Here is a 27555-nt window from a genome sequence, read left to right on the forward strand (position 1 = left end):
TTTTGCTGTGCTATGTTTCCACTATAAGTAGCCAGTGATTTATGAGGCAAATGTTGAATTGGTTGAGAGGCAAGATATGAGCTATTTAATAAATGGCATCCAAGAAGTACCTAGAATTCTAATTAATAGGAAGCCATGGCTCATCTTTCCTAAGACTTTTGATTAATTTTATAGTTAAAAATGGATTCATGCAAAGAAAATAGGGGTATAATAGTGAAAATAAAAACTTTGCATAAATGCTAGAGATATGTGAGAAAAAGAAATACTATGAATCAAACACCAGGAATGATGGTGTGGCCTGCTGGGGTGAGTTGGGATTCTCCGGGCTGTCACTAGCTAAGTGGTGGCCTTGGATGAAGTGAGGGCCTTTGTCCTCAGCTATCTCTTTTCTTGCACAACAAAGATGTTGATGCTGGTGATCTCAATCCCTTCTGGTAGTAACAGTTCATGATTCATAGATTATGGTAACCCAGGATTCGTTTCTAAGTGCTGTTTTGTATTTTTGAAATGAGTTGTAACCCAGACACCAAAGCCAAATTAAAATTGAGTAAACTCAGAAAGAGAAAGTTTTGGAGAACTTAAAATATTTCAAGAAGCAGAAATTGTTTTGATGCAAAAGGCCCAATGTGTAATGATTGATTAAAAAAAGCCAAAGAGATAAACACATGCACATAGGCTTATAATTTTCATGTCAGTTGATATTTTGGTGCAACATGGAGCAAAGTTCAGAAACGAAACCAGATGCGTGCCAGTCTTGTCCTGAGTTTTCTTTTTTCCTTTTCATCCGCAGCCATGGAGAGTGATGCTGCAGACATCGTCTTCCTGATCGACAGCTCTGACAGTGTGAGGCCGGACGGCATTGCACACATTCGGGACTTTGTTAGCGGGATCGTGCGGAGACTTAACATTGGCCCTAATAAAGTGAGAATTGGGGTCGTGCAGTTCAGCAATGATGTCTTCCCAGAGTTTTACCTGAAGACCTATAAATCCCAGGCCAGTGTGCTGGATGCCATACGTCGCCTGAGGTTCAAAGGGGGGTCTCCGCTGAACGCTGGCAAAGCCCTGGAATTCGTGGCAAGGAATTTCTTTGTCAAGTCTGCCGGGAGCCGGATAGAAGATGGGGTGCCCCAACACCTGGTTCTGTTTCTGGGTGGCAAATCCCAGGATGATGTTTCCAGGTATTCCCAGGTGATAAGCTCCTCGGGGATTGTGAGTTTAGGGATAGGAGACAGAAACATCGACAGAATGGAGCTGCAGACCATCACCAATGACTCCAGACTAGTCTTCACGGTTCGGGAGTTCAGAGAGCTCCCCAACATAGAAGAAAGGGTCATGAACTCCTTCGGACCCTCCAAGGTCACCCCTGCACCTCCGGGAGTGGACATGCCCTCTCCCTCACGGCCAGGTATGAGCTGTGGTACCCGTGACGGCAGAGCGGGACACCAATTATTTTTTTTTAATTGAAAAAAAGCAGTTAGCATTCATTTTAATAATTTTCTTCTCTCAGGGTTGTGGCTGCCATACAATTAGAAACTAAATGCGAGAAAAATAATTGAGTTGAAATTGTAGGAGGAATAGAAGGAAACGCATCTCAGAAAGCATATGGTCATTGATTCTTCCATGAGCTTCCACAAGGCTAATCATAGCCCCATTGAAAGGTTCTATAAAAGTGCATTGAGGGTTAGCCACAGACTCATTGGCTCTCAGAATAAAATGGCATCTTTGAAGTTGTTCAATCTACACCCCTCCGAACATGATTGGAAGTCAGCCTCTCTCCTTGGTGGGGTCATGGTCTAGTCAACCCTCTTCCTTTGGACTGGTATCATCGGGAATTTAGAGCTGTCCACCTATAGCTTTGACCTCATGCTCCTGGGTCTGACCTTTGGGGCTGCCAAGAGCAAACTGAGTCCCTCCACCAACCCATGTCTTTCTTAGCTCCTACCCCAGGTGATAGCCCCTCAGACATCTGGAGAAAATGATTAGGGTTGGTTTTCCATGGGGCATCTGCACTCCACTTAGCTCTTTCATGTCTTCCTTCTGTGCTGGTGGTGGAACATCTCACACTGCTCCGGATTCCCTTCTCTCTACTCCAGTCTTGATCCCTTGATTGGAATCAGGGAATTATCTCCAAATGTCATTGAGTGTCACAGGCTCCAACAAAGCTCTCAGCATCCTGGCTGGTGATCCTCCAAAGGTTCACGGAGTCTGCTTCTCATTTTCCAATCTGTTTCTCCCAGCCCTCCCTTTCCCCGTCTCTAGCACACCTCCCCCAACTCCTTCCAGACACTATCATTTATTTTTGACCAGGAGGAAAGTGTGTAGTGGCATTTCCTAAAACCCCTGATATCACGGACTGTTGAATCCATGGCACAATCTCATTTTGCATGGGATAACTGGGACTCAGTTCCGCTGAGTTTTCATGTCTCCTTTCCTTTTGTTTAGGTGATTTATCATTTATCACCTAAACATGTTTTGAGGACTGTGAATTCAGGAACTCTAGAGTCATGGAACAGAGTCCAAGGTGTCCACTGTGAATGAATTACAGGAATGCCTTACTTTAATCATTTTACGTTTTGTGTTTTTGCTCTGGATATAGAAACCAAATTTCTCCTTTTTTTTTTTTTCATTGTAATCATCTTTAGAGAAAAAGAAAGCAGACATCGTGTTCCTGTTGGATGGTTCCATCAATTTCCGGAGGGACAGTTTCCAGGAAGTGCTCCATTTCGTGTCTGAAATTGTGGACACGGTTTATGAAGGGGGAGACTCCATCCAAGTGGGGCTGGTCCAGTACAACTCTGATCCCACCGACGAATTCTTCCTGAAGGACTTTTCCACCAAGGAGCAGATTATTGATGCCATCAACAAGGTGGTCTACAAAGGGGGGAGGCACGCAAACACCAATGTGGGCCTGGAGCACCTGCGGCTGAATCACTTCGTACCAGAGGCAGGCAGCCGCCTGGATCAAAGAGTCCCGCAGATTGCCTTTGTGATCACCGGAGGAAGGTCAGTGGAGGATGCCCAGGAGGCGAGCCTGGCACTCACCCAGAGAGGCGTCAAAGTGTTCGCGGTGGGCGTGAGGAACATCGACTCAGAGGAGGTTGGGAAGATTGCGTCCAACAGTGCCACGGCGTTCCGAGTGGGGAGCGTCCAGGAGCTGTCGGAATTGAGCGAGCAGGTTTTGGAAACTCTGCATGACGCGATGCATGAAACCTTATGTCCTGGTGTGCCTGATGTTTCCAAAGGTAATGCCCTTTAGGTGCATATTTTCAACCATGTCCTGTCGATGTTGGTGAGTTACCTGTTTACCCAGATCCCCAGCGCTGGCCTCTGGGCTCCTATAGCATCTGGTGTGTCAGGCATTGACTTATATCCACGTGGGTTGGGTCCTGGTTGTCACCTACCACTGTGATTGGATGTGGTTCCAGGATAGGAGTGGATGTCTGTCTTTTCTTGCTCTTACCAGATTTACTCCCCATCCCCTACTCTTTAATCCCCTAAATAATTCAGACTGATTGATGCCTGTTTCTGTTTGTAGGTTTATCAGATCAATTATTTGAGATCAGAGGGTTTGCGTTCTCAAGTGTGCTTAGTCTAAAGCACAAACTCGGGATGCACTTAGATAGACACTGACTGTACACGTTGCCAAAGTTGATTAATATCAGGAAAGCAAACGTACTGAATGGCCAACAATTTTGGCTCCGAAGAGTCAGTGTGAGTTCTCCCAGTGAGAGAGGCAGATCTAACTGCTTCTCAGAGCTCATACACAGAAGGTCCCATTTTGCACTTGAGCGTGGTGTCCTGGTTCACGCCCCGAGCTGTGCCTGTAGGTTGAAAACATCTCGGCAGCTTGACTTTGAGCTCATGGCCTGCTTTTCCCTTTACAGTCTGTGACCTGGATGTGATTCTGGGCTTTGATGGTTCAAAAGATCAGAACATATTTGTGGCTCAGAGGGGCTTTGAGTCCAAGGTGGACACCATCCTGAATAGAATCAGCCAAATGCAAAGAATCAGCTGCAGCGGCAGCCAGCTGCCCACAGTGCGGGTGTCCGTGGTGGCCAACACGCCCTCAGGCCCCGTGGAGGCCTTTGACTTTGCTGAGTACCAGCCAGAGCTGTTTGAGAAGTTCCAGAACATGCGCACCCAGCACCCCTACGTCCTCACTGCGGACACGCTGAAGCTCTACCAGAACAAGTTCCGGCAGGCCTCACCAGACAGTGTGAAGGTGAGGACGGCTGCCTCGTTTCCGCTTCCTGTGCCATCTCTGGGTTTTACTGGGCAGGGGCAAACCTCGATGCCTGGAAGCCCCCTCCCCAAACTGTTCTTCTATAGATGCTCTTCATGTTTGATGGGGTTGGTGATGCCTGTATGTAAGAGTCCTTTATTATCAACTGGGCTGAAATGGAATATCTTCTTCTAGTTTTACTAAAGCTCTAAAAAAAATCTTGGAAATCAGTAATTAAGCTTGAATGCATTGAATTTTTGAGTAATTCATGTTTAATCATAGTCCTGACCATTAAATGCATTATGTTCTCTATTTGTGTTTACTTTTATCTCTCTCTTTCTCTGTATTGGTTCATACACACACACACACACAGACACACACACACACACACACACACACACACAATCAGTTTGCTAGGGCTGCCATAACAAAGTTCCACAGGTTGGGTGGCTTAAACAACAGGAATTTATTCTCTCACAGTCCTGGAGGCTGGAAGTCTGAGATCAGAGCGGCGTCAGGGTTGTTTTTCTGGAGGTCTCTCAACTTGGCTTGGAAACAGCGTCTTCTCCTTCTGTCGCCACGTGTTTTTCCCTCTGTGTGTGCCTGTGTCCTAATCGCCTCATTTTAGAAGGACACCAGTCGTATTGGATGAGGACCCACTCTAATGACCTCAGTTAACTTGTTTGCCTCTTTAAAAGTCCTATTGCCAAACATGGTCACACTCTGAGGCACTGAGGGTTAGGACTTCAAAATATGAATTTTGGAGCACGGGCTACACAAACACACACGCACGCATGTACACACCCACGCATACGCATGATTTCTAGAAACTACATCTCCTAAATAAGAGAATGAGATAAACTTTTTATTTCCATTGTTGATTGTGCTTTTTAATAAATCAAGTCCTACCCTATACCCATTTATTTTATACCTCATTTATTGCACAGTATCAAGGAACTATGAACATGGGGTGATTGTTTCTCAGCCTTGGCCCCCAGTTTCCTCTGCTGTAAAGTGGAGGCTTTGAACTGGCTAATCCTTCTCTCAAGGGTCTGTGATGTTTCTTTTACTTTTGGCTGGCCCTTGACGTATCTTTTATCTTCAGGTGGTCATTCATTTTACTGATGGGGTGGATGGAGATCTGGCTGATTTACAAAGAGCATCGGAGGAACTCCGACAAGAAGGTGGGTTCTGGGGCTTTCTATGGGAGAAGTAAACCTGGGTGAGGCAGGCGCACTGCTGGGCTAGAGAGAAACAACTCCACTAAGGGACCCTCTGGGAGAGCGGCTTCTCTTGGAGGACACCTCATCCCAGCATTTTGGTCCTCTGTCGCCTGCCTGGGGCTACAGGATGGGGCAGCAAGGATCCCATACTTACACAGACAGCTCTATTACCAAGTCCTGGCACAGACTCCATGGGGTCTCAGGCTCATTCCTGTGGTAGGACATCTAGAAAGCATGATGCTTTTGTAAAAGAACATGAAGTTTTGACTCATTTGGCTGTATTATATAAGCTAGGAATTAATTTTATAGCAAAAAGTCTTGCTGTATTTTCCGTTTGCAGTTATCACAGCTCAAAAATACTCCAACGTTAAGAAAAGATACACTTTCACATGAAATTTGGAAAGCATACTTTCCAAATTTAAGGTGACTGGTTTGCAATGATACCTGTTATCAGATGTACTATTTGTTCATCTGCTTTGGAATTTGGTAGCACTGGCTATCAAAAAAGTGGATGTCAACACTAGAGGTTTAAGGAGAATTTGTTGAAGCAAATTTATCATAAGAATGTTCTATTTATTAGCTTGCTTTTCCAGAGCAATGGAGATGAGACTGCTATCATCTGACCTAGGAGATGTGGGATTTCAATTCTTCCCACAGCATACCTGTGTTACGTAAGACCAGAGCTTGAGAATTTATGTATGAATAAACTTCATGGTGGTGTTTCCTAGAGTTACATGAATCCATTTACTTACTGACAAATCAGAAACAATCGCTCAGAGGAGTCCAGAGTTCCAGTATTCCAACTCTTCAGAGCAGCTAATCAGTGTGATTAAGCAAGTTTCAGTTAAAGGCCAAATTTTATACTGAAGTTTTCTTTAGAAAATAAAAGAGAGTCAGGAGGAAAAGTTCTGAGGCTCTTGAATGCCTAGGTGAGGCTTCTTAAGTGTGCCTGTCCCCCCAGGCGTCCGAGCTCTGATACTGGTGGGCCTTGAACGTGTCGCCAACTTGGAGCGGCTGACGCAGCTGGAGTTTGGGCGAGGATTCACGTACAACCGGCCCCTGAGACTGAACTTGCTGGACCTAGACTATGAACTAGCGGAGCAACTTGTGAGTGTTTTATGCATCTACGCACAAACTGGTTTAGATAGCACAACATTGGGCACCTCAGGATAACGCAGTCCGTTATCACCAGGCAAATGGAGGAGAGACCACTGGGTGGGCAATTTAATTCACGTAATTTACTTGGGACCTACTTTGTTGCCATAACATGAGTCCTGGAAATGGAGCTATCTGAGAACTGGAAAGACGGCCACCCGGGCATGGGTGTCGAGGCAGCTGTCGCCCTAGAGTTTCCTCTGCTCCCTTTAAAGAGACTTCTTTTCATTTATAAGATTGTTGAGAAGCCATAACATTGAGATTTGACCCTTCCCTCTGTAAACAGGAAACAGGGAAAACAAGAATATGCAGGAAACGAAAGACCATTTCTGGGTGGAAAGGGGCTTCCGTTGCCTTCTCTTCTAGTTTCCTTTGGAGCAAATGAGGGCTCCCCGTAGGCTTCCTAATCCTCTTGGTTTCAGCCTCTCCACAGGTGGGGTTAACGCCTGGGTTTGGGGGTGAGGCTGGGGGCTTTTGGGACATGAGGGTGCTGAGCGTTCAACTCAGAGGTTCTTTGGAGGAGGCAGCGGTGCCCTGTGGGACGAGCTGACTCCCTCCGGCCCTCCGACCTTCTTCCCAGGGCTGCAATTCGGATTTTTTTATTGAGTGGAAGGAAGTTGAGTTAATTGACAAACCTGGGACATGGGAGAAAGTGAAAGCTCTAGGAAATTCACTGCAAGAAAAAGCATTGACCATCATGAGTTTAGCAGGTAGAAATGTACTTTGGGTGTACGCTTTCCTGCATAAGGCCAGGGGCTGGGATGGGAGGGAATGTCCAGGGTGTCTGATGGGTGCTGGAGTCATTGGTGACTGGCGGTGCGGTGCTTGTGGCTCAGAGGCAGGGATCCCACCCCGCAGCTGCTCCCAGGCTTCCTCCAGGCTGGCGCCATGTTCCGTGACTCTGACCAGGGTTCTGGGGAAGGACATATGGTCTCTGCTCTGAAACCACCTTCCATCCTGGCCATCTGCAATGGTTTGTCAGGTTTTGCTTTCTGGAGCTTAAAAATATGTAAGCTGGGCTTCCCTGGTGGCGCAGTGGTTGAGAGTCCGCCTGCCAATGCAGGGGACGTGGGTTTGTGCCACGGTCCCGGAAGATCCCACATGCTGCGGAGCGGCTGGGTCCGTGAGCCATGGCCGCTGAGCCTGCGCATCTGGAGCCTGTGCTCTGCAACGGGAGAGGCCACAGCAGTGAGAGGCCCGCGTACCGCAAAAAAAAAAAAAAAGTAAGCTATACTTAACATCTGAAGCTTGAATATCTAATTTGGAAACTTCTAGAAATAAGGCCCAGCCTGAGGTGACATTGTGAATAAGATGCATTGTCTTTGGTGGTTCTTCAGAGTCCATTTGTGACACTGTATCGCCCACCCATGGCTAAGCCTTCAAGGGAGTGCCGTAGGAGGTGACTACCTCTTGCTGTGGACGCCGCAGTCCTCAGACGGCACATTTATGCCTGTTTTCTAGACATTTATTGAGATCTGAACTTCATTTTCTGTCTTGGTAGGACAACATTGCCGAGAAAGCCTGCTGTGGGGTTCCCTGCAAATGCTCTGGACAAAGAGGAGACCGAGGGCCCATTGGCAGCATTGGGCCGAAGGTACGGTGGTTTTACCCTTTTCTTACGCCTGAGACTACATTTCAGAGCCGTCATTACTTTGGCTGGGGAATTTCTCTGCTATGATGGTGGGGAGATGGAAAAGGGAGGAGAAGGAACTAGCTGTGCTGTAGGACAGATCTGAGGTGCAGACCTTGTCCCTGTGTCTGCTCCCTCCTCCCTTTCCACTGGGTTCTTTTATGCATTGGTTCTTCATTTTATAAAATTATGTTAAGACCAGTGGCATCATTGACTGGCAGCCTCACTAGGACGGCCAGCAGGGATGCTTCCCATTTGCCTCTAAGTTATAGGAAATGCACAGGATTTCTTGGTAGATCAAGAGCCTTAAAGATCCTGATAGAACAATTGCACTGAAATAATGAGTAGGAAACCGTCACGTTCCAGGGACACCGAAAGCACCGCTCTACCAAATGACGGGGGGTGAAGAGATGCTTAAATAGGAAACAGAGAAAACCACAGCATTTAACCAAGGAAACGATTTACTTTCTTCTAGGGTATTCCTGGAGAAGATGGTTATCGAGGTTATCCTGGTGACGAGGGTGGACCTGTAAGTAAAGGTTGTTTTATTCCTTAAATCTTTATTCCCTCCTTGTTCTTTACATGTTGGGATTGAATTGTGGGGTTCCTCATCTGTTCCGTTTCCAGTCTTTTCCACCAGAAAAAAATTACTTTCTAACTTTCTTAACAACTTGACTTAGATTTCTACACTATGGAGACTAGTCTGAGAATCTGAGGATGACAAGTGTGGGTAGGAAGTGCAGGTTTTTACGTGTTCCATCTCAGAGGGCGGGACTAAATGTCTCCTGAGACAAAGGACCACTGAGGATGGCAAACCCAGCATCTACCAAATTCAGACATCCAGGCAGAGATGAGAGGCCGCTGGAGCCGGGGTGCAGGGGAAATCCAGCCAGGATTGTAGTGGTGACGCCCTTTGAGGGCAGCCTCCCAGCGGGCGGTTGCCGGTATGGGTTATCAGTCACCAAGGGGTCCATTTGGGGGTGGGTAGAGCCTGAAGCAGGGCCTTCGGGAAGCAGAATCCTGCCCAGAAGTGGTTTGAGAACTTCTGAGACACTAGAACAAGGCCCAGCCCTGGGGTGGGGAGAGAGGGCCCCAGCGGGAGGAGTTGAAGCCCCCAAGGTCCTGTCCGGCAGTGCCAGGTGTCAGGGTTGAGCCTGGACCCCATAGAAGAGCTGGGAACCCAGGACCATGGCCAGCCCTGGGGTGGGGAGAGAGGGCCCCAGGGGGAAGAGTTGAAGCCCCCAAGGTCCCGTCCGGCAGTGCTGGGTGTCAGGGCTGAGCCTGGACCCCACTGGAGAGCTGGGAGCCCAGGACCATATGGAGAAGCAGCCAGCCCGAGGGTTCTCCACGGGCCCAGCCCCCACCCAGACCCAGTACCCTGAGGCCTGCTTATCCTCCGCCCACCAGGAGGTGCCCTCTGTGCTGCAGACACTCCCAGACCCCACTCCCTCCAGGGGAGGGAACTGCAGGTTCAAGGCCCTGTGCAGAGGTCGGCCTGCGGGGCCCGCGGGCGGGGATGCTGGAGGCCCCGCCTGGCACATCAGCCCGCCAGCCAGTGGACTGCTTCCTAATGCATGCCTTTCACAGGGCTCCCTACTCAGTGGAGACACGTGACATGAAGCTCCAACTCGCAAAATGCCTCTGTTTCTCCTGACAGGGTGAGCGCGGCCCGCCTGGTGTGAACGGCACTCAAGGTTTCCAGGGCTGCCCCGGGCAGAGGGGCATAAAGGTACAGTGACCCCCATGTGTGGGGAGGGGACCATGGCACCGGGCCCCAGCGGGGAGAGGGCAGTCGGTGGCGCGTGCAGAAGGGGGACACTTTCTCCAGTGCCTCCTGGGGAAGGAAGATGCCTGCCCCAGCTTCTCTGCTCAGCGCTGGCAGCCAGTGGCCTCTCACAGAGGCAGCCCAGGGCCTGGCGGGTTCAGGAGCGCACACCGTGCCGGGAAGGGAGCCTGAGGTTGGAGAAACAGTTTCGTATGGCAGTGTGAAGCAGTCAGGACACACTGATGAGGACAGACAGGATGTGGGCCAGGGCAGAGAGAAGGCCGGTGCCCGGCAGCTTCAGCCCCTGGACCTGGGAGGAGTGAGGGAAGTGGAGGGGGCCAGAGACAGAGGGAAAGGACTCATGTGCTGGAAGGTTCTGTGTGTGACATACTTGGAGTCAAGGGCTGATGAACTTTCTCCTCAATCTGCTGCCGTTTGAGAGACAGGCCACTGCAATGTTATAAAGGGGCCTCCTCGGAGCCCCTGTCCCGGGCCTTCACGGCCCAGCCCTCCTGCTAGAGAGCCAACACTACCCAAGTGCTCAGGTCCAGGCAAGTTAGTTTTATGATCCCCTCATGACAGAGAGAGAGCTAGCCAAACAGACGAATCTCTAACACTGAATTTTCAGACACTGACTTTTCTTTAATATAAATTTATTTTATTGATTTTATTTTTGGCTGCGTTGGGTTTCTGCTGCTGTGCACAGGCTTTTCTCTTGTGGTTTGTAGGGCTACTCTTCGATGCGGTGTGCGGGCTTCTCACTGCGGTGGCTTCTCTCGTTGCAGAGCACAGGCTCTAGGTGCACATGCTTCAGTAGTTGCGGCACACGGGCTCAGTAGTTGTGGCTCGCAGGCTCTAGAGCTCAGGCTCAGTAGTTGTGGTACACGGGCTTAGTTGCTCCGCGGCACGTGGGATTTTCCTGGACCGGGGATAGAACCCGTGTCCCCTGCATTGGCAGGCGGATTCTTAACCAGTGAGCCAGAGGGAAGCCCTATACACTGACTTTTAAGTTGGGGACGGGGAGAGGGGAGCCCTTAGCCTATTCTAGCCTATTCTATTCAGCCTCCGGGAAGGAGCTAATGTTTCTTCTTTCCCTTCCCTTTTAGGGCTCTCGTGGATTCCCAGGAGAGAAGGTACTTAAGCTTGCTTTTCTTTTTATATTTAAAACTTTCCCAGTGTTTTGCCATATTTTATACTCTCCTGTGTGTCTTGTCCCCTCACAGGGTGAATTAGGAGAAATTGGACTGGATGGTCTTGACGGTGAAGATGTAAGTGATTTTGGACTCTGAGTGCAAATTGCTTTTGGTCCTGAAGACTCCAGTGACTAACACCTCAGTCTGTGGTAGAAATTGTGCCAGGAATGACATTTTATCATTGTCTTTGGCAGGGAGACAAAGGATTGCCCGGTATTTCTGGAGAGAAAGGGAATGCAGGAAGAAGGGTAAGTATATTTCTGCATTGTCACTGTCATGGAAAAACTATGAACATTTCACTTAGGGATTATTTCTTTTACTTGTGTATGTTAAGACCGCTTCCTCCAGGCAGCCTTCCCTGACCTCCTCCTGGGGTGCATCCTTGGCATCTCCTATGTCCCTTGTCAGCTGTGACATATTTACATTATATTTTCTTGTTTGGAGAGTCCCATTGGGCAAGGACTGAGTGTGTTTTGTTGAAATAAATCCCCAGCGTCTGGCACAGAATGGGTACCCAATAAATACTTGTGGGTTACCTGAAGTATCTGGAAATAATTTTACCTTCATGGAAAATGAGTAAATGGCAAATGCTGAAACACTGTTCTTTTTAAGATTTGTGATTGGAAGAATGCAATTTTGAGGGTGAGATAAATATGTGAAACTCATCTAATTCTCAGTCTCTGCTTGTGGTTTTTATTTAGGGTGACAAAGGACCCAAAGGAGACAAAGGAGAAAGAGGGGATGTTGGGATCAGAGGTGACCCGGTAAGGGGAAATCCTTGTCACCGATTTGAGACTTGAGTCCGGGAAAGGGGTTTGTGGGGAGAAGTGGGTTGAAAGGAAGAATTTTATTCTTGAAATTGCTTTAAAACATGTTGGCAAAATATGTGGTTTGCCCTTTTCTTAGAATTTTGGGGTGGCTGGAGATGTCTTTGCCCTCTTGCTGCAAAGATAAGTCTTTGCAAAGCCTCTTATGTGAAGACCTGAGAAGTTTCCCTAAAATGTGGTCTCAGGACACTTTAAGTTCGCTTTAGGAAAAGGGAAGAGTTTGCAGTTTTTCTTCCTTTATGGGTCTATAAAACCTGTCAACAAGTGACCATCGCTGGGCCAGCCTCTTCTGGCCCAGACCAGGACAAGGCAAGAGCGAGCCTGGCCACCATCCTCCCGGGGGAAGGAAGAGCCATCTCCCCCCCTGTTTGGGGTTCAGAATGATTGCTGACCCCACGGCAGGCATTATCTGGAGATGGGATGTGGCCAAAGCGACTGGCATTCAGACCACCACTAATATTTTCCTGGTCACTGACCCAGCAGCAGTGGCTTTCCCTGCACACGTGGCTTATTCCCCGACCTGTTCTCTTTTCAGGGTAACTCAGGACAGGACAGCCAGCAGAGAGGACCCAAAGGAGAAACCGGAGACATCGGCCCCATGGTACAGCACTCTGTGTACCTAGACTCTCCCTGTGCCGAGAGCCCGAGAAACTAAAGTCAAGCTGGTTCACTGCCAGCCCCGGAGGCCACAACGCGGTCTTTAAGGCTGTGCATGTACAAGGCTGAGGTTGGGAGCAGAAAGCCCCGGGAAGCCAGTGTGCACACTTGCAAAGGAGTCTCCAAGAGGAACAGCAACAGCCCCTCCCAAGAGGGGCTTCCTCTCGGCAGAGTTGTGCCCCATGGATATTTCCAGAAAGTGCTCATCAAGCCTGAGCCTTGTGGGGGGCAGAGTGCACCTGGGTCTAAGGCAACCCCAGAGTGTGCGACTGGCCCTGTGTGTATCCATTCCTTTTCCCCAGCGTCTTGTGCAATATTTGAGTTACAAATTCTTCTTTGCAGACGAGAATCTTACGTTAATTTTCTTTCCCATGACAGGGTCTCCCTGGGACAGATGGGGTGTCTGGCGGGCCTGGAGAACCCGGGAAAAGCGTGAGTGCCTCTTGGGGTTTGCGGGGGCTCTGTGGTGATATTTACTTAACTCTGCTAGACACCCTTTGGGGCAGAGCTGCTCAGCAACGTTTTATTTAGGGAATTTAAGGCCATTTCGGAAACCATTGTCCCCCATGTGTTGCTGCTTCTGCAGACCCTTCATTCTTATCATTCACTCTGGACTCCCCCAGCCTGCTTCCCTCCCCTTCTAAAACATACTGAATAGACGCTTTTAAAAGTAATATCTTTGCTGCTTTCGAATATTTGGCTGGGCTTTATCCCACTGAATGTTTAAAAAAATCTAAACAGAAACACAAATACAGAGGGAGTGAGGGGACAAAGGGCGGGGAAGCTGATGGGGTGTATGTTTGTTTTGTTTGATAGTTGTTTTTCTCATACTGCTGTAACTCCAGCAGTGAAACCAGAGTCAATTTTCTAGTGAATTGCATCTCGCAATTGCTTTTTCAAGACGTTTCAGAAATGCCTGTTGTAGACCGCTCAGTGCATGCCTCGTCTTTGTGTCTTGTTGAAGAATTGCTGAAGCCAAAGGGAGATGAATGATCTTTGGGAAGCTGTTTGAGTGCTTCCAGGGCCCAGGGTTACACAGAGCTCAGACCTCCTAGCTGGGAGAAGATGTGTCTGGAAGTCTGTAAATTCTCACGGCTAGTTCAGGGCGCTGGTGGCTGCCTGAGAAAGGTGTCTGCTCAGCATCTGGCTGGGGATGGGGGCCAGATCGGGGCCCCCTCAACCCTTTCTCCCGTGGCAGTCACATGGTTAGGGATCTGCAGTGGACGATCAGAGGGTGTGTGCTGACAAGGGCCTTTAAAAGAAACGACTCTCGGCCCTAGGCAAATGATATACTATGGGCATAACCTTGCTTTGAAAATTCAGAAGAAAACTTAAATTTTGAAAATGCTATCTTAAAAGCTTTTGAGTATTATTTTTGAATAATGCTGTTGATTTCTACAATGAAAAAAAAAAACATGAGGAAAACACTCCATTGTTATAATGTGCTGAACAACTTAGTTTGTCAGTAGAGCCAGAGCTTGTTTCCATGAAGAGACTTAAATACAGTCAGGCATACAGTTCGTGTTAATTCTATGCACAGGGTGTCAGTTTGGGTTTGAAATCAGTGTGGTCAAGTTAGGGCTGTCTTCCCTTAGGATATCACTAAGCCAGGCTCACGCCCAGATGAAAGGCATCCTTCCCCTGGGCTACCTCACTCCTCACGTGGCCTGAGCACAGGTGGCCTCTGGTCATACTCGGTGAGGTCCCCTTTGGAAGCGGCAGGCAGATTGCTACTCTGTGGAGAGTGGCCTGGCCGTGCCCTTCCCCCTCTTGTCCATGTGTCATCCCTGGAAGGAGGCCAAGGTCTTCCATGAAAGAAGCTGCCATTACAGTGAATCAGGGCAGAATGATGGCCCCAGAAGATCATGGGGCTTGTTCACTGGGAGAAGAGAAGGTGGTTCTTGGGTTGATGCAGAAGATAGGCCAAGCCTGTGACAGGCTGGTGCGTTACAGGCTCCAGAATTCAACCCCTAACCTTGCGAAGATATATCCAGGATGGATTCCCACCCCAAACCTTTCCACTGAAGAGGAAGCCATCTTGAGGTGGGAATTCATGGATTACTTAAGAGCGAGCCCACGTTTATTTGAACTAAGGTTCACTTCTGGAGCATCGGGGAAGATATTGCCAAGTCATGAGCCCAGACCAAGTACAGCCAGGCTTTTAGGTTCACATACGCCCACGCTGAATACTTTACTTAACCGAGTGTGTGTTATATTTGGCCGGGACAGTGTGGAGAGTCTGGGACTCCCTTCCATTATAATTAACGTCTTACCTCTCCCTCCAGTTAGGAAAATGGAAGAAAAATAGACAAGTCGACCTTCCTGTTTCACATTCCTTACTTGAAACTGTCTGGGGCCGTGCAGCCCGAGGGGTCCTTATTTTGGTTGGCAGGTCTGAAGTCATCCTCAAACCTTCCATGTGGATGATTGACAAGGGCAGCGTGGAAGGGCTGGGCAGGAGGGGAGTGCAGGAGGAAAGGTGTCCCTTCACGAGAGTTTCCTCTGGGCTGGGTAGGCACAGTGTCTGGGGCCCAGCGGGTGTCGTGAAGGTGTGGGTTAAGTCCCAGGGAGCCTGGCCTCCCCGCCTCCCTTTCACTGTTGGTGTGATTTCTTCCTCAGGGCGGCTTTGGCCGAAGGGGACCAGCAGGGGCTAAGGTAAGCCTCAAAGTCACCATCTCTTTGCTGTCATCACAACGTCAGTCACTGTGTGCTCTCGAGAGAGGGTCCCCACCCCACCCACAAGTTAAAAATTACTCTCTCCTTCACCATCAAAGCTTGTAGGTCCCATCTTTTCTACCATCTCCTTAAATGTAGCCTCTTCTATAAGACTTGCAGAAACGACGATGGCGGTGGAAATGCTTATCAAAATGAAAGTGACGGTGGGGAGGGGAGAAAGGAAGGGAGATGACTGGGGAGGCAGCGTCCTGGGGGCCTCTTGCCCGCGATGTGCCCACTTACCTGGTCATCAGCAAGTCACATGTCTTGGTGGCTCTGTCCTCTCACCTGTGCAAGACAGGTTTGGGTCCCAAATAGCTTCATGTCATGAAGTCATCTTGAGGAAAAGGTGAGGGAAGAGTGAGAATCGATGCTAAGAGTGCAAAGTGGCTCCAAGTATTGAATGTCTCTCCCTGGAGTTATGGCGCTCTCACTTCTGACCCCTGGTACAGCTGTGACTATCTCCCTGCACCCTTGTGCAGATATGACTGTAGAACAGAGGGCTGACCCTTCCCTACATCTTCTCTTGTTTCAAAGGGCAACAAGGGCGGTCCCGGCCAGCAGGGCTCTGTGGGAGAGCAGGGGACCAGAGGTGCACAGGTCAGTACCCCCGGTGTGGTGGCGTGCCTTGTGACATGTTCCCAGATGCCCTACCATTTTTAAAAAATTGAGGTGACCATTGTTTCTACAAAATTGAGCACAAAATTAATCTTTTAAGGTGGCGTTTAGCACATCCCCAATGTTGCACGACTATCATCTCTATCTAGTTTCAAAACATTTTCATCGTCCCCCAAAGGAGACCCTGTACCCATTAGGCAGTCATGCCCCTCCCCCAGCTCCTGATAACCAACTAACTTCCTTTCTGTCTTTGTGGATTTGCGTATTCTGGACCTTTCATATGAATGGAATCATTTAATAGGTTTTGTGTCTGGCTTTTTCACTCAGCACCAGGTTTTTGAGGTTTATCTATGCTGTAGCCGGTGTCAGTGTTTTGTTCCTTTCCATGGTGGAATGATATTCCGTTGTGTAGATACTATGGCAGTCACGGTGTGTCACCTCCACACGGCACTTCCGTTGGCATTTTACTTTTTCAGGGTCCTCCTGGTCCCATCGGTCCTCCAGGCCTGATCGGTGAACAAGGCATTCTCGGACCTCGGGTAAGTCTGTCTTGATCCCACCCCTCTCTTTAGCTAAATGGATAGCATGTTGCCCCAGCAGGCTGAGAGTTCCATGTTTCGTGAAGGGAGGAACAGGAGACAGACCCCTCAGCCCGACTCTTTGGCAGCGCAGACCTGGGGCCAACCTCAGTCCTCGGAGCAACTGGCTCGTTCACCCTGAGGAAGTTAGAGGGCGTTTTTCTTGATGCTCCAGGGGCTAAGTCCCAGTGCTGCCCCTTCCAAACACAGGCCACCTGGGAGGTGAGCAAAGGAAGGAGGGGCCTCCTTGCAGAAGTCTTAGGGTGGATCTGCAGGAAATCAGATGAATCGACCAAAATTCTCAGATTACTCTGTATTATTTCATATTTGGCCCCTGGAAATTGCCCCTGCAGTTTGGTATTTGTGTAAGGAGCCCCCCATCCTCAAGTTCGACATGGAAGATGTCCCTTAAACTTGCTGTCCATGCAAACATCAACATCTATCTTGGCTGTTATCCATGATGAGCAGAAACATGGTGTAGCTGAGCTAGGACCGGGTGCCCATACTCTGGTGTCCCTTGGGTCTACTAGGAACAGGGAGCCATCTTATAATTTGTTACAGAAATTAGTAATGACTGATAAACTGGCAATGAACTGGCCTGAGGCTACATAAACGCGCAAAAATGTTTTACAGGGGAAGTAGGAACTTTGTGAGAGCCCCTATTTGCTTGGAAAGTCCTTCCCAAGTTTGAAATCTGATAAATACCTATTTTGTTTTAAATATTTATGTAAGCTCTGCTTAGTCAAGGCTTTAAGGTGGTGCAGGGGTGAGTTGAAGCTCTTCAAATAGTTAACAGCACAAAGAGCTGCTGCATCTGTTAGGGCCGTTCTGGGCTCTGTAGGCTGCACTGCATTTGAAGAGCTATGTTCCTTTGTTGACTTATTCACTCACTCGAGGAGAAAGTGTGTGTAGGTTTCCAAACCTGTAAAGTCAGGCGCTCGTTGTGGAGGTGTGGAAAGGGAGAGGAGGTAAAGCCATATAAATCCGGGCGTTTGTCCCCTAGTCAGTAACTTAGGAGGTGAACGTTAATTAAACTGAGACGTGTGCACACCTGTGAAAACTGGTCGCACTCATATTTTAGGTTTGCACAAGCCATCTCCATGCACGTTTGCACTGGGGTCTCCAGGGCTGAGAGTGGCAGAGAGCTGCAGGACCTGACCTCCACACAGGAGCAGCAGGGGGTGGGGTGGGGCTTGTGGGAGGCGGGCTTCCGCCGCTTTGGCTTGGAGGGTGAATGTTTCACTGACTCTCTCCTCTCCTCATGCTCCAGGGAAGCGGGGGGACCGCAGGTGTTCCTGGAGAACGTGGCAGAACCGGGCCCCTGGGAAGAAAGGTTTGTCTGGAGCTTGTGTTTCCCCAGGCCGGGGCCTGACCAGACACCATGTCACCGCTCCCTCGTTTGTCAGTCTGTCCAGCTGCTTGGCTTGCGTATCCCTTCTCCTCCCCTCTGGTCTCTTCCATTAGGCCTCCCCTGTTGACAGTGGCTGCACCAGTGGGATCACTGTCCCCGCCTCGAGGGCACCCATGGGCTGTGTGCAGTGGGTTGGCCTGCGTTCTCATAACCAGAGCTGCCAGCCGCTGCTGAACTGCCCTATCTTTTCGAGCACAGGCTTCTGAGGACAGCTCAGCATCCCCAGGGCCCTTGGAGCCCACCAGCGGCACTAGGACCACTTCCGTATTGCACTGAATATTCTCCAGATATTGACGCTGTGCACAGCAGCCCCGCTGGCCACGTGCAGCTAATCCAAGGGTCCCAGAGCCCAGCTGCTTTGGATAACAGCAGCTTGCTATATGTAGGCTGCCTTTCTGTGAGCCTTGAGAACGACTATTCAGCATAACCAGTCTGAGAGGCAGCATTTTCTTGGGGAAAGCAGTGTGTTCATGTGACTCCAGCCTTGCCTCTCCGCCCCTCGTGGGGCCACTGGCTTTCACTGCTGACTCCACGCCTTTCTCTATCCCGTCTCTCTCTCTCCTCCCCGTTGGCACGTCCCTGTGCCATGATGATGAAAAGAACAAACACAAGCCTTCCTGGATTCTCTTCCAGGAGTCCACACGTGGATGTTGCAGTTTAAAAAATCATTAACATCAAAATCTAAAAGGTGAAGTTAGCAGCTTGTGGCAACCCTACCGATGATGTCACCCAGAACAAGTGCAGGGCTTGGAATCACATTTTAAATCGTCCCAGACCCACAGGTGTCTCAGCCCTGTTTCTTATGTCTAGGGTGAGCCCGGAGATCCAGGACCCAAAGGAAGCATCGGGAACCGGGGTCCTCGTGGGGAGACGGTAAGATCAACACGTGCACGGGGCCCAGGCTGCCGCTGACTCCACTGAGATGCTCAGGAAGCAAGGAGATGTGGCCTTGTGCTGGGTTGGGCTTTGTCATTGCAACTTGGGTTGGTTCCACAAAGAGACAGCTTGATAGCTGCTTCTTATATTACTGGGGATGTGATTGAAAATAGTGAAACCTGCTGCTTATAAGTTTCAAAATGATTTTTATTTCACTGGAGGAGGAGTGAATAGAGACATTTTTTCTTGATTTCTTTCTGAGAAGTGAATGTGGTGGTTTACTGACCCTTGAACCACCTTCATTTCAGGTCTTGCAAATGCTTTTGGAGCTCAACTAGATGGAGCTTTTCTGCAAAGAAATAAATGTCCTTGGTTTAAAATGGAATGGGCTTTGATAAGATCTCAATTCAGGTTGAAACGGTTTGTTTTGAATGAGACATCCCAGCAATGGAAATTCTAACTTTGAGAATTCATTTTAAAAAGTTATTTAAAAACACCCTAACTGCTCTCTTGCAATAACGTTGTAACATATGTTTCTATCCGGGAAAAAGAAATCTCCAGTACATTGGAAATTTTTCTGTAAAATGAGTCATTACACCTAAAAACTACATTAAGTGGACCAGGTTGATCTGATTCACAATCCCAAAGCTTGAAAATACTTTTCTTGTGTTTGTAATTTCCCTACAGCTAACTGAAATTTAAAAATCCATGGCTATTACTGTCTCAGAAGAAGAGGGGAAAAAAAACCAGACTTTAAAATCTACTCAAACCGTTGAATGAAATCTCTTCCTGATTCTGTTTCTATAAATTTGGGCCAACAGCTCTTTAGCTGTTTAAAACTGTAAATTAACTAAGGAGCATGTTCTGTGCATGTTTTAGAGATATTAATGTATATTTCATGCAAATTCTTTGGATTCTTTTGAAATAATCAACAGTGTCCAGTTTGGAAAGCCCCCCAGGAGAGAGTGATAGGGGCAGATCTCCGAGTACACGGAAGTGGGTTTGGGGAAGGAAGGCAGTCTAGAGGCATGACCTGGAAGGAAGGGAAGGGGCACCGGGGAGAAGGAAGTAAGGGCTGAGCACAGAAGACTCAGGAGGGTGCGAGACTGAGTCCTGCGTTCTTGCTTTGAAGTAGAATCAAAGACTTATATATGCATAGATCAAAGAGTCCTATCAACTCTAAGATTCCCTGGTTCCATGCGTCTTTGATTCTACATCCAAACGGCATCTTTACCAATAGCTCATAGTAGTTCTTTAGTACAGGCACAGTCTTATTTGCACTGGAGGGTGGGATAGGACTAGGAACTCTTCCTTGAGCTGTACCTTGATCTGGGAACATTCCAGGGACGCAAAGACCCACTGCTCAGGGCTTTAGAAAAAGAAGGTCGTGGTGTGCCTGACAGGGGCACCTGCAGTAACGCTGTCTTTCCACTCTTAGGGAGATGACGGACGAGATGGAGTTGGCAGTGAAGGACGCAGAGGCAAAAAAGTACGTGTCTGCCGAGGATTCTCAAACTTCTGATATGCTGTATTTTTAAAGAATTATCTCTCAAAATTGAATTGTAATGTAGTGAATTTTTTCTCTTGGCGATGCTACGGATATATTTTTTCTGCTCGAGAATAATTTGTTAGATGATTTTAAGTTGGGATCAAATATTGAGTCATTTATTTTTTATAGGGAGAAAGAGGATTTCCCGGATACCCAGGACCAAAGGTAAATATTCCCCTAGGGGGTAAAGAGCATCATTGTTTTAGGATGAGTCTGATGTGACCATGGACTGAAGGTCACCATAGCTTGGGTCTAGTCTTCAGTCAGACACTTACTAATCAAGTGACCTTGGGAAAGGCCCACCCTCTCCAAGACACTCCCTCATCAGTCACATGGAGATGACAATATGCCCTTGTCATGGTGCTTGTGAGGATTAAATGAAGTGGCACTGCACTAAAATACTTTATAAACCTTAAGATGCTAGTATAATCTGTATGATGTTATCATTAATGTAACTTCTAAGTCCAAGTTCAGTAAGCTTAGACTGAGTCTGCAAATGCCACAGCTGCGCCGGTAACGTGGTGGAAAATCCATCAAAATTAGCCATTTGGCCGCTCTGGGAAGTGTGGTCCAGAGGCCCCCAGGGACCCTCAGCTAGACCTGCCTCTCAGAGCTTAATGTGCTGCTTCCTGGCTCTCTTCCCAGGGCAATCCTGGTGAGCCGGGGACAGACGGAGCCCTGGGACCCAAAGGCATCAGAGGCCGAAGGGTAAGTTTGCCTGCACCTTCCTGGTAGCAGGTCTGAGCACTGAAGACTCCATTGCTTCTTTGAAAGTTACCCTTCTTCACTTGCAACCTGGCCAGAGATAGTATGGGGTGGGAGTAGAGGAATCCTAAGCCTTCGACGGGATGTACTCAGGACACCCTGCGGCTGTGTCTGTGTTGTCTTCCTTTGGTCATGCTCCCTTTAGAGGGAGGTCTGGAGGGCCCCCTCGTCTAATACGTCTCAAGGTCACTAGCCCATGGTCCACTCTGCGCATGGTGCCGGGGGACTCAAGTCTCACAATGAATGACATCAGAAGTCATGCCCGCCAGACGGTGCGGAGACAGGATTTCATGAGCTGCACGAAGTGCTTACTAGGGTTCCAAGTTCAGGGGCGAGCCGGGCTGAGACCATGTATTCTCTCGCCTCCCCACCATGAAAAGACTCCTCTTTCTTTTTCTTTCTTTTTTTTTTTTTTTTTTTTTTTGCGGTACGCAGGCCTCTCCCGTTGTGGAGCACAGGCTCCGGACGCACAGGCTCAGCGGTCATGGCTCACGGGCCCAGCCGCTCCGCGGCATGTGGGATCCTCCTGGACCAGGGCACAAACCCGTGTCCCCTGCATCGGCAGGTGGACTCTCAACCACTTCGCCACCAGGGGAAGCCCAGCTTCCTCTTTCTTAAGCTACTTTTCATTCTGGATTATTCTCCGTAGTGGATGTTTACTCATCCTTTTAAGATTGCCCTGAGTCTTGAATTAGCAACTTGGCCTAGAATCGGGTAAAGGCTTCTAACAGTTATATTTAGCTTAAAATATAGTGAAATTCATTGTAATTATCCTGTTAATTTTCTCAGTGAGGACATTCAAACTAGATCATTTATTACTCTCGGTAGAGTTTTAAAACATTGGATTGGTTATCTACATTGAAAAGTGAGCTAATTAATTGTCAGTTACTGCTTTCTTATGCATCCATAGTGGTCTTATTAAAGGTTCTCAGGCAAGCATCTATCTCACCTTGACCTGCCAGAGAATAGAGTTGTGGGAGATGCACATCAGTTTTGTCAGGGCCACTTGTCTCTATACCTGAATTTTGGAGACACTTAAGGTCTCTTAAAGTGAGAGATTCCTTGTGGTGATGGGGGACATTAGACAAGATCATCTCCACCACCCCTTCCAACTGCAGAAGCTGAGAAGTCTCCATCTTCTGCCACAATTGAGCAAAGTTTGTTCTGCTTCTAGGGAAATTCAGGACCTCCAGGGATAGCTGGACAGAAGGGAGACCCTGGTTACGCAGGACCATCTGTGAGTACCTACCCATTTCCAATCAAGCTGCCCGAGGGCTGGGTGCCTTACACATGGTCCTCCTTGAAAACTTTCCACTATCTCTTTTCCTCACAAAAGAGCTGCCTGCATTTTTGTTGTTGTGGTTTCTTTGTTTGTTTTTTAACCACTTCCCTTCTGATACCACAGTGGAGAAAAGAACTTTTGAGCTTTAGTGTACCAAGAAAATTTTAAAGCAAGTTTCACATGGAACTCTATAATCTAGGGTGTATCGTAATTTGCCTTTACAATTTCCTGGTGTAGGTTTGCTTGAGGTTTGTGTTGAGGACAAACTAAAGAGAACACATTTGAATACCTCTTGATTGCATCTTGTGGAAGGAGTATAGTATAGACCTCGGTTTGGGGAAGATTCCCTTTGGTGTATAAAATCCCCAAGGGAGCTACTGATTTGTGGTTGAAACCCCACTAGTGACCTAGAGCCAGGAGGGCACCTTTCTCCAGCCCTTCCATATCCTTCATCATGAATGCCTTTGTTTCCTTGATTGAATTTCTTCCTGTACTGTCTCCTGACATTGAAATTGATGAGGTTCACAGAAGAATGGAGAAGATAACTCAGGAAGTGGAAAAATCATCCTTAGAAAGAAAGGCTAGAGGGTTGGATTGGTTGAACCCAGGAGAAGATGCTAGAGTCAGGTGTTTAATCTGGAGAGGAGCCTTTAACGGGAGATGGTTAATCCAGCTGCAGTGGGGGATGGAGGAGCAGGGGCAACCGGATGGAAAGACGCTGGCTAGCCCATGAGGTGACAGCTTGACCCTCGGTGGCCACACATTGGGATGAGATGTCGAGGGCAGCCATGCGTGTATCCCTGGGGTGGAATCCCGGGATGCTTAGACCTGGAGCCTCAGGGTAGCTAAGTGACTCCTGGGTGTCCCTCCTCTGACAGGATGTAGGAAGCCAGCAGGGGAAAGGCAGCTCTTCTCTCTGGAGAAGCAGCGTTTAGACTCAAGTTCAAATGTGTGATTTACGTTGATTTGCAATGAGTATCCTGGATTCCAGGGCATGGAGCTATTTATCTTACAGGGGAAACACTTCTGTCCTCAAAGTCTCTCCTTTGCTCTTCGAGCAGTTAAATCAAATTTATAAGGAAAGCCTGGAAATGATCAAGGTCAGTCAGGGCCCACCTTGTTCTCTCTGTCATGCGTCTGTGGGCCCTGGGCTGTTCCTTGGTGGGAAGCTCCACAGCCCTCACGTCTGCGAGGTCTCAGCCCCCGTCCTTGTTTTGCAGGGTTACAAAGGCAGCAGAGGTGATTCGATGGACGTAAGTTGCATGTGTGCCTCGCGAGCCCTTGCCCTGTGAGCTTTCTCTGTCTGTTCTCTTACATCTTCTTTCCTTTTCCAGCAATGTGCCCTGGTCCAGAGCATCAAAGATAAATGTCGTAAGTACACGATTTTCTGCCGTCTGTACCTCATTTTTATCCTTATGTGTGAAATTCGCACCTGGTGGACCAGGCTTTCACTCTCTTCTCTGTTCTCTTCTAGCTTGCTGCTACGGTAAGTCATTTCAGTAATTGAACTTCCTTCCAAGGAAAGCAGAAGATCCCTTTTCCAGGAAGTAGTTTGTCTGTGAAAACCCTCCCCCTTCCCACAGGGCCCCTGGAATGCCCTGTCTTCCCGACGGAGCTGGCCTTCGCCTTGGACACCTCTGAGGGAGTCACCCAGGACACATTCAGCCGGATGAGGGATGTGGTCCTGAAGATCGTGGACGACCTGACCATTGCCGAGAGCAACTGCCCGCGGGGTGCCCGCGTGGCCGTGGTCACCTACAACAATGAGGTCACCACGGAGATCCGCTTTGCTGACTCCAAGAAGAAGTCCGTTCTCCAGGACAAGATCAAGAACCTTCAGGTGGCTCTGACGTCCAAGCAGCAGAGTCTGGAAACTGCCATGTCCTTCGTGGCCAGAAACACGTTTAAGCGGGTGCGGAATGGATTCCTGATGAGGAAGGTGGCGGTTTTCTTCAGCAATAAACCCACGAGAGAGTCCCCGCAGCTCAGGGAGGCCGTGCTCAAGCTCTCGGATGCTGGGATCACACCATTGTTCCTCACGAGCCAAGAGGACCGGCAGCTGGTCAACGCCCTGCAGGTCTGTGCTCTGGGCATCTCTGACTCTGAGAAGGTGCTTGGGTGCAACTGTACCCTCCCTGATGGGTTTGCACCCCTTAGCTTCTAGATGAGGCTGGTCTCACTTGCGAGACTTCCAGAACATCCTGATGGCTCTGGCACTAGATGGACATCCAAATGCCCATGACTTATTCCCACTAGGTCCCTCTTTGCTTCTTGGATGAGACTCTCCCAGGCTGACCCTGGAGGCCTACAGTCTCCTTGGGAGGTTCTCCAGACATCAGCCAGCCCAACACCCAAGCTGCATCCCTGTTCGAATATTTCTCAGCCATACTGGCATCTAACAATGAAACAAGTTATTTAAGCATAGGACAAGGAAGCATTAGCTCCAGCCTATGAAGCAGCTAAGTGTTTCCTTATTCTTTGCTTAAATGACTTGTATAATTGTTATACTACTAATATATATATATATATATATATATATATATAAAAAGATTAATTAGTCAATTAATATTTACTCAGTGCTGATTGTGGCTTTGCAGTCCAGGATGGGTGGATGATGGGTAGGAAGGGACAGAGCGGGACCAGGAATGAGGAGGTCTTGGCTCTAGTGCCAGTCCAACCACCTTCTAGCTTTAAGTCACCAAAAGTAACATGGCCCTGTCACTTATGCTCTCTGTGTCTCAGATTTCTCACCTGTAACAGAGGCTGGTGGATGAGATGGTCCCTAGCGTCTTCCTTTCCAAACTGGATGTTCTACAGTTTTATCACCGCCACGTCAGCAAGAGACAGTTGGGTCACTGGCACCATCTCTTAGGGTTTATTCTGCCAAACTCCAGGCCAATTGGAGAACATAGTATTGGGCTTTAGGCTCTGGCTTGGGCTACCAGCCTTACATTCCTATTAGGGGATCATGTATACATCTCCCCTTGTGAGGGCTGAGTGATCCAGAACCACGCATGTTTCCTAAAAAGCATAGTTTCAGCAAGTTCAAAAAGTCAAATATTCATTCATTTATTCAATTTAATGATGATGTGCCAGGGGCTGTGATAGGCAGGACATTCTGAGTCTTCTGGAAGTGATTTCATAACTCGCTTTGTTGTTAAATCCCTTTCTAGACCTGGGCCCATGGGAGAGGGACGGACTGAATATTTGTTAGTCGCTATTATTATTGCTAGGTAACAATGACATTTAGGTCCCTGCTATTTGGTAGAGGCTATACCAGGTACTTTACATACATTATCCAATTTAATCTTCCAAATAACTTTGTGTGAATTTACCATTATCTCCACTTTGCAGCTAAGGAAACTGAATTCCAGAGAAATTAAATAATTGTGCTTCAGGTCCAGCAGGAGTGGGATTTGAACACCGGTTCATCTCATTGGGAGAAAACCTGTTTTCCTATCATAATCAGTGCCTTCCTTCCTAACCCCGCTTCCCAAGAAAGAGAAGATATTGATCTATTGGGGGGTTTATTTAATTGATGTGTTTATTAAATAATTGTGTTTATTTAATTGATGTGTGTTCTTTGGCTACATTTTCAAATGGTAACTTACCCTGTGTACTCCTACTAAGGATTTCCTTTTGTTTCAACCAGATCAATAACACAGCGGTGGGTCATGCCCTTGTCCTACCAGCTAGTGGAGACCTCACGGACTTCTTGGAGAAAGTCCTGACTTGTCATGTTTGCTTGGGTAAGGTGCTTCTCTAAGACAAAAAAAATTCTGTCCGGCTGCAATTGCAAAACACACTGTCTACAGAGGGACATTTGAGTGAATAATCATCACCTGTACAAAGAGCTTGAGTTCAATGAAGATTCACATAGTCTTGTATTTACCAGTGTATATGCTGCGTAAGTAGTTTCCATCCTAAAAGCCGACTGCCCCCAAACAGAGCCTCTCTTCATTAAGAGAATGATTAGGTCTATAGGTAACAAAGGAGGAAGTGGGCTCTGCTTATATTTTGACCTTGGAGTCCAGAATTTTATTATCTGGTTTTGTTTTATTATCTGGTAATGTGTTTCTGGAACACATTTCTTCAAGGAGTGGCAAAGAAGCAAGGTAGTTTTCTTTTCTTTTCTTTCATTATGCCAATGCCATAGTATGTTAACAAGGATTTCAGCTTGATTTGTTTCCTCCAGTAAGTGCTAGGTGATGAAAACTGAAATCTGGCCATGATATTGTCAGCAAGGTATACATAGGTTTCTACATTATGTGACAATTCTAATGACCCCAGACTCCCTGCAGACTGATGTGCAGTGTCTCGCCAGGAGAGTCACAGAATAAACGGGCTGCCGTGCTTCTTTCTAGACATCTGCAACATCGACCCATCCTGTGGATTTGGCAACTGGAGGCCTTCCTTCAGGGACCGGAGAGCAGCAGGCAGCGACGTGGATATCGACATGGCTTTCATCTTAGATAGCTCCGAGTCCACCACTCCGTTCCAGTTCAATGAGATGAGGAAGTACATACAGTACCTGGTCCAACAGCTGGACATGAGCCCGGACCCCAAGGCCTCCCAGCACTTCGCCAGAGTGGCAGTCGTGCAGCATGCACCCTATGAGTCCACGGGCAACGCCAGCGTGCCGCCCGTAAAGGTGGAATTCTCCCTGGCTGACTACGGCTCCAAGGAGAAGCTCCTGGCCTTCCTCGGCAGCAGGATGGCACAGCTCCAGGGGACCAGGGCTTTGGGTAGTGCCATCGACTATACCATTGAGAACATCTTTGAAAGTGCACCCAACCCACGGGACCTGAAGCTCGTGGTCCTGATGCTGACGGGCGAGGTGCAGAACCAGCAGCTGCAGGAGGCCCAGAGAGCCATCCTGCAGGCCAAATGCAAGGGTTATTTCTTCGTGATCCTGGGCATTGGTAGGAAGGTGAACGTCAAGGAGCTGTACAGCTTCGCCAGTGAACCAAACGACATCTTCTTCAAACTCATGGACAAGTCTACTGAGCTCAACGAAGAGCCTCTGATGCGCTTCGGGAGGCTGTTGCCATCCTTCATCAGCAGTAAGTCCTGTGCACACTTGGCCCCC

The 27555-nt window shown here is 48.3% G+C and overlaps 1 protein-coding gene across 9 annotated transcripts in view; it reads left to right on the plus strand.

Moving 5' to 3' along the window:
- The window catches only part of COL6A3 (collagen type VI alpha 3 chain), an 85917-nt gene that overhangs the window by 38590 nt on the left and 19772 nt on the right, over positions 1 to 27555 (plus strand). For all 9 annotated transcript variants that reach the window (XM_089916169.1, XM_089916167.1, XM_089916166.1 and 6 more), the window contains 29 exons: positions 791 to 1405; positions 2643 to 3242; positions 3885 to 4222; positions 5328 to 5406; positions 6407 to 6552; positions 8102 to 8194; positions 8706 to 8759; positions 9888 to 9959; positions 11102 to 11128; positions 11219 to 11263; positions 11383 to 11436; positions 11890 to 11952; positions 12551 to 12616; positions 13051 to 13104; positions 15292 to 15327; positions 15925 to 15987; positions 16482 to 16544; positions 17854 to 17916; positions 18805 to 18867; positions 20309 to 20359; positions 20549 to 20584; positions 21065 to 21127; positions 22359 to 22421; positions 23687 to 23719; positions 23801 to 23837; positions 23941 to 23952; positions 24050 to 24543; positions 26119 to 26215; positions 26831 to 27529. In XM_089916169.1, coding sequence (XP_089772295.1) covers positions 791 to 1405; positions 2643 to 3242; positions 3885 to 4222; positions 5328 to 5406; positions 6407 to 6552; positions 8102 to 8194; positions 8706 to 8759; positions 9888 to 9959; positions 11102 to 11128; positions 11219 to 11263; positions 11383 to 11436; positions 11890 to 11952; positions 12551 to 12616; positions 13051 to 13104; positions 15292 to 15327; positions 15925 to 15987; positions 16482 to 16544; positions 17854 to 17916; positions 18805 to 18867; positions 20309 to 20359; positions 20549 to 20584; positions 21065 to 21127; positions 22359 to 22421; positions 23687 to 23719; positions 23801 to 23837; positions 23941 to 23952; positions 24050 to 24543; positions 26119 to 26215; positions 26831 to 27529 — 4179 coding nt within the window. The remainder of the gene's footprint in view (positions 1 to 790; positions 1406 to 2642; positions 3243 to 3884; positions 4223 to 5327; positions 5407 to 6406; positions 6553 to 8101; positions 8195 to 8705; positions 8760 to 9887; positions 9960 to 11101; positions 11129 to 11218; positions 11264 to 11382; positions 11437 to 11889; positions 11953 to 12550; positions 12617 to 13050; positions 13105 to 15291; positions 15328 to 15924; positions 15988 to 16481; positions 16545 to 17853; positions 17917 to 18804; positions 18868 to 20308; positions 20360 to 20548; positions 20585 to 21064; positions 21128 to 22358; positions 22422 to 23686; positions 23720 to 23800; positions 23838 to 23940; positions 23953 to 24049; positions 24544 to 26118; positions 26216 to 26830; positions 27530 to 27555) is intronic.

The sequence above is a fragment of the Delphinapterus leucas genome, chromosome 8 (assembly GCF_059928025.1).
Source record: "Delphinapterus leucas isolate spDelLeu-1000000601 "Yukka" chromosome 8, BTC_Dleu_Yukka2, whole genome shotgun sequence".
NCBI lineage: Eukaryota > Metazoa > Chordata > Mammalia > Artiodactyla > Monodontidae > Delphinapterus > Delphinapterus leucas.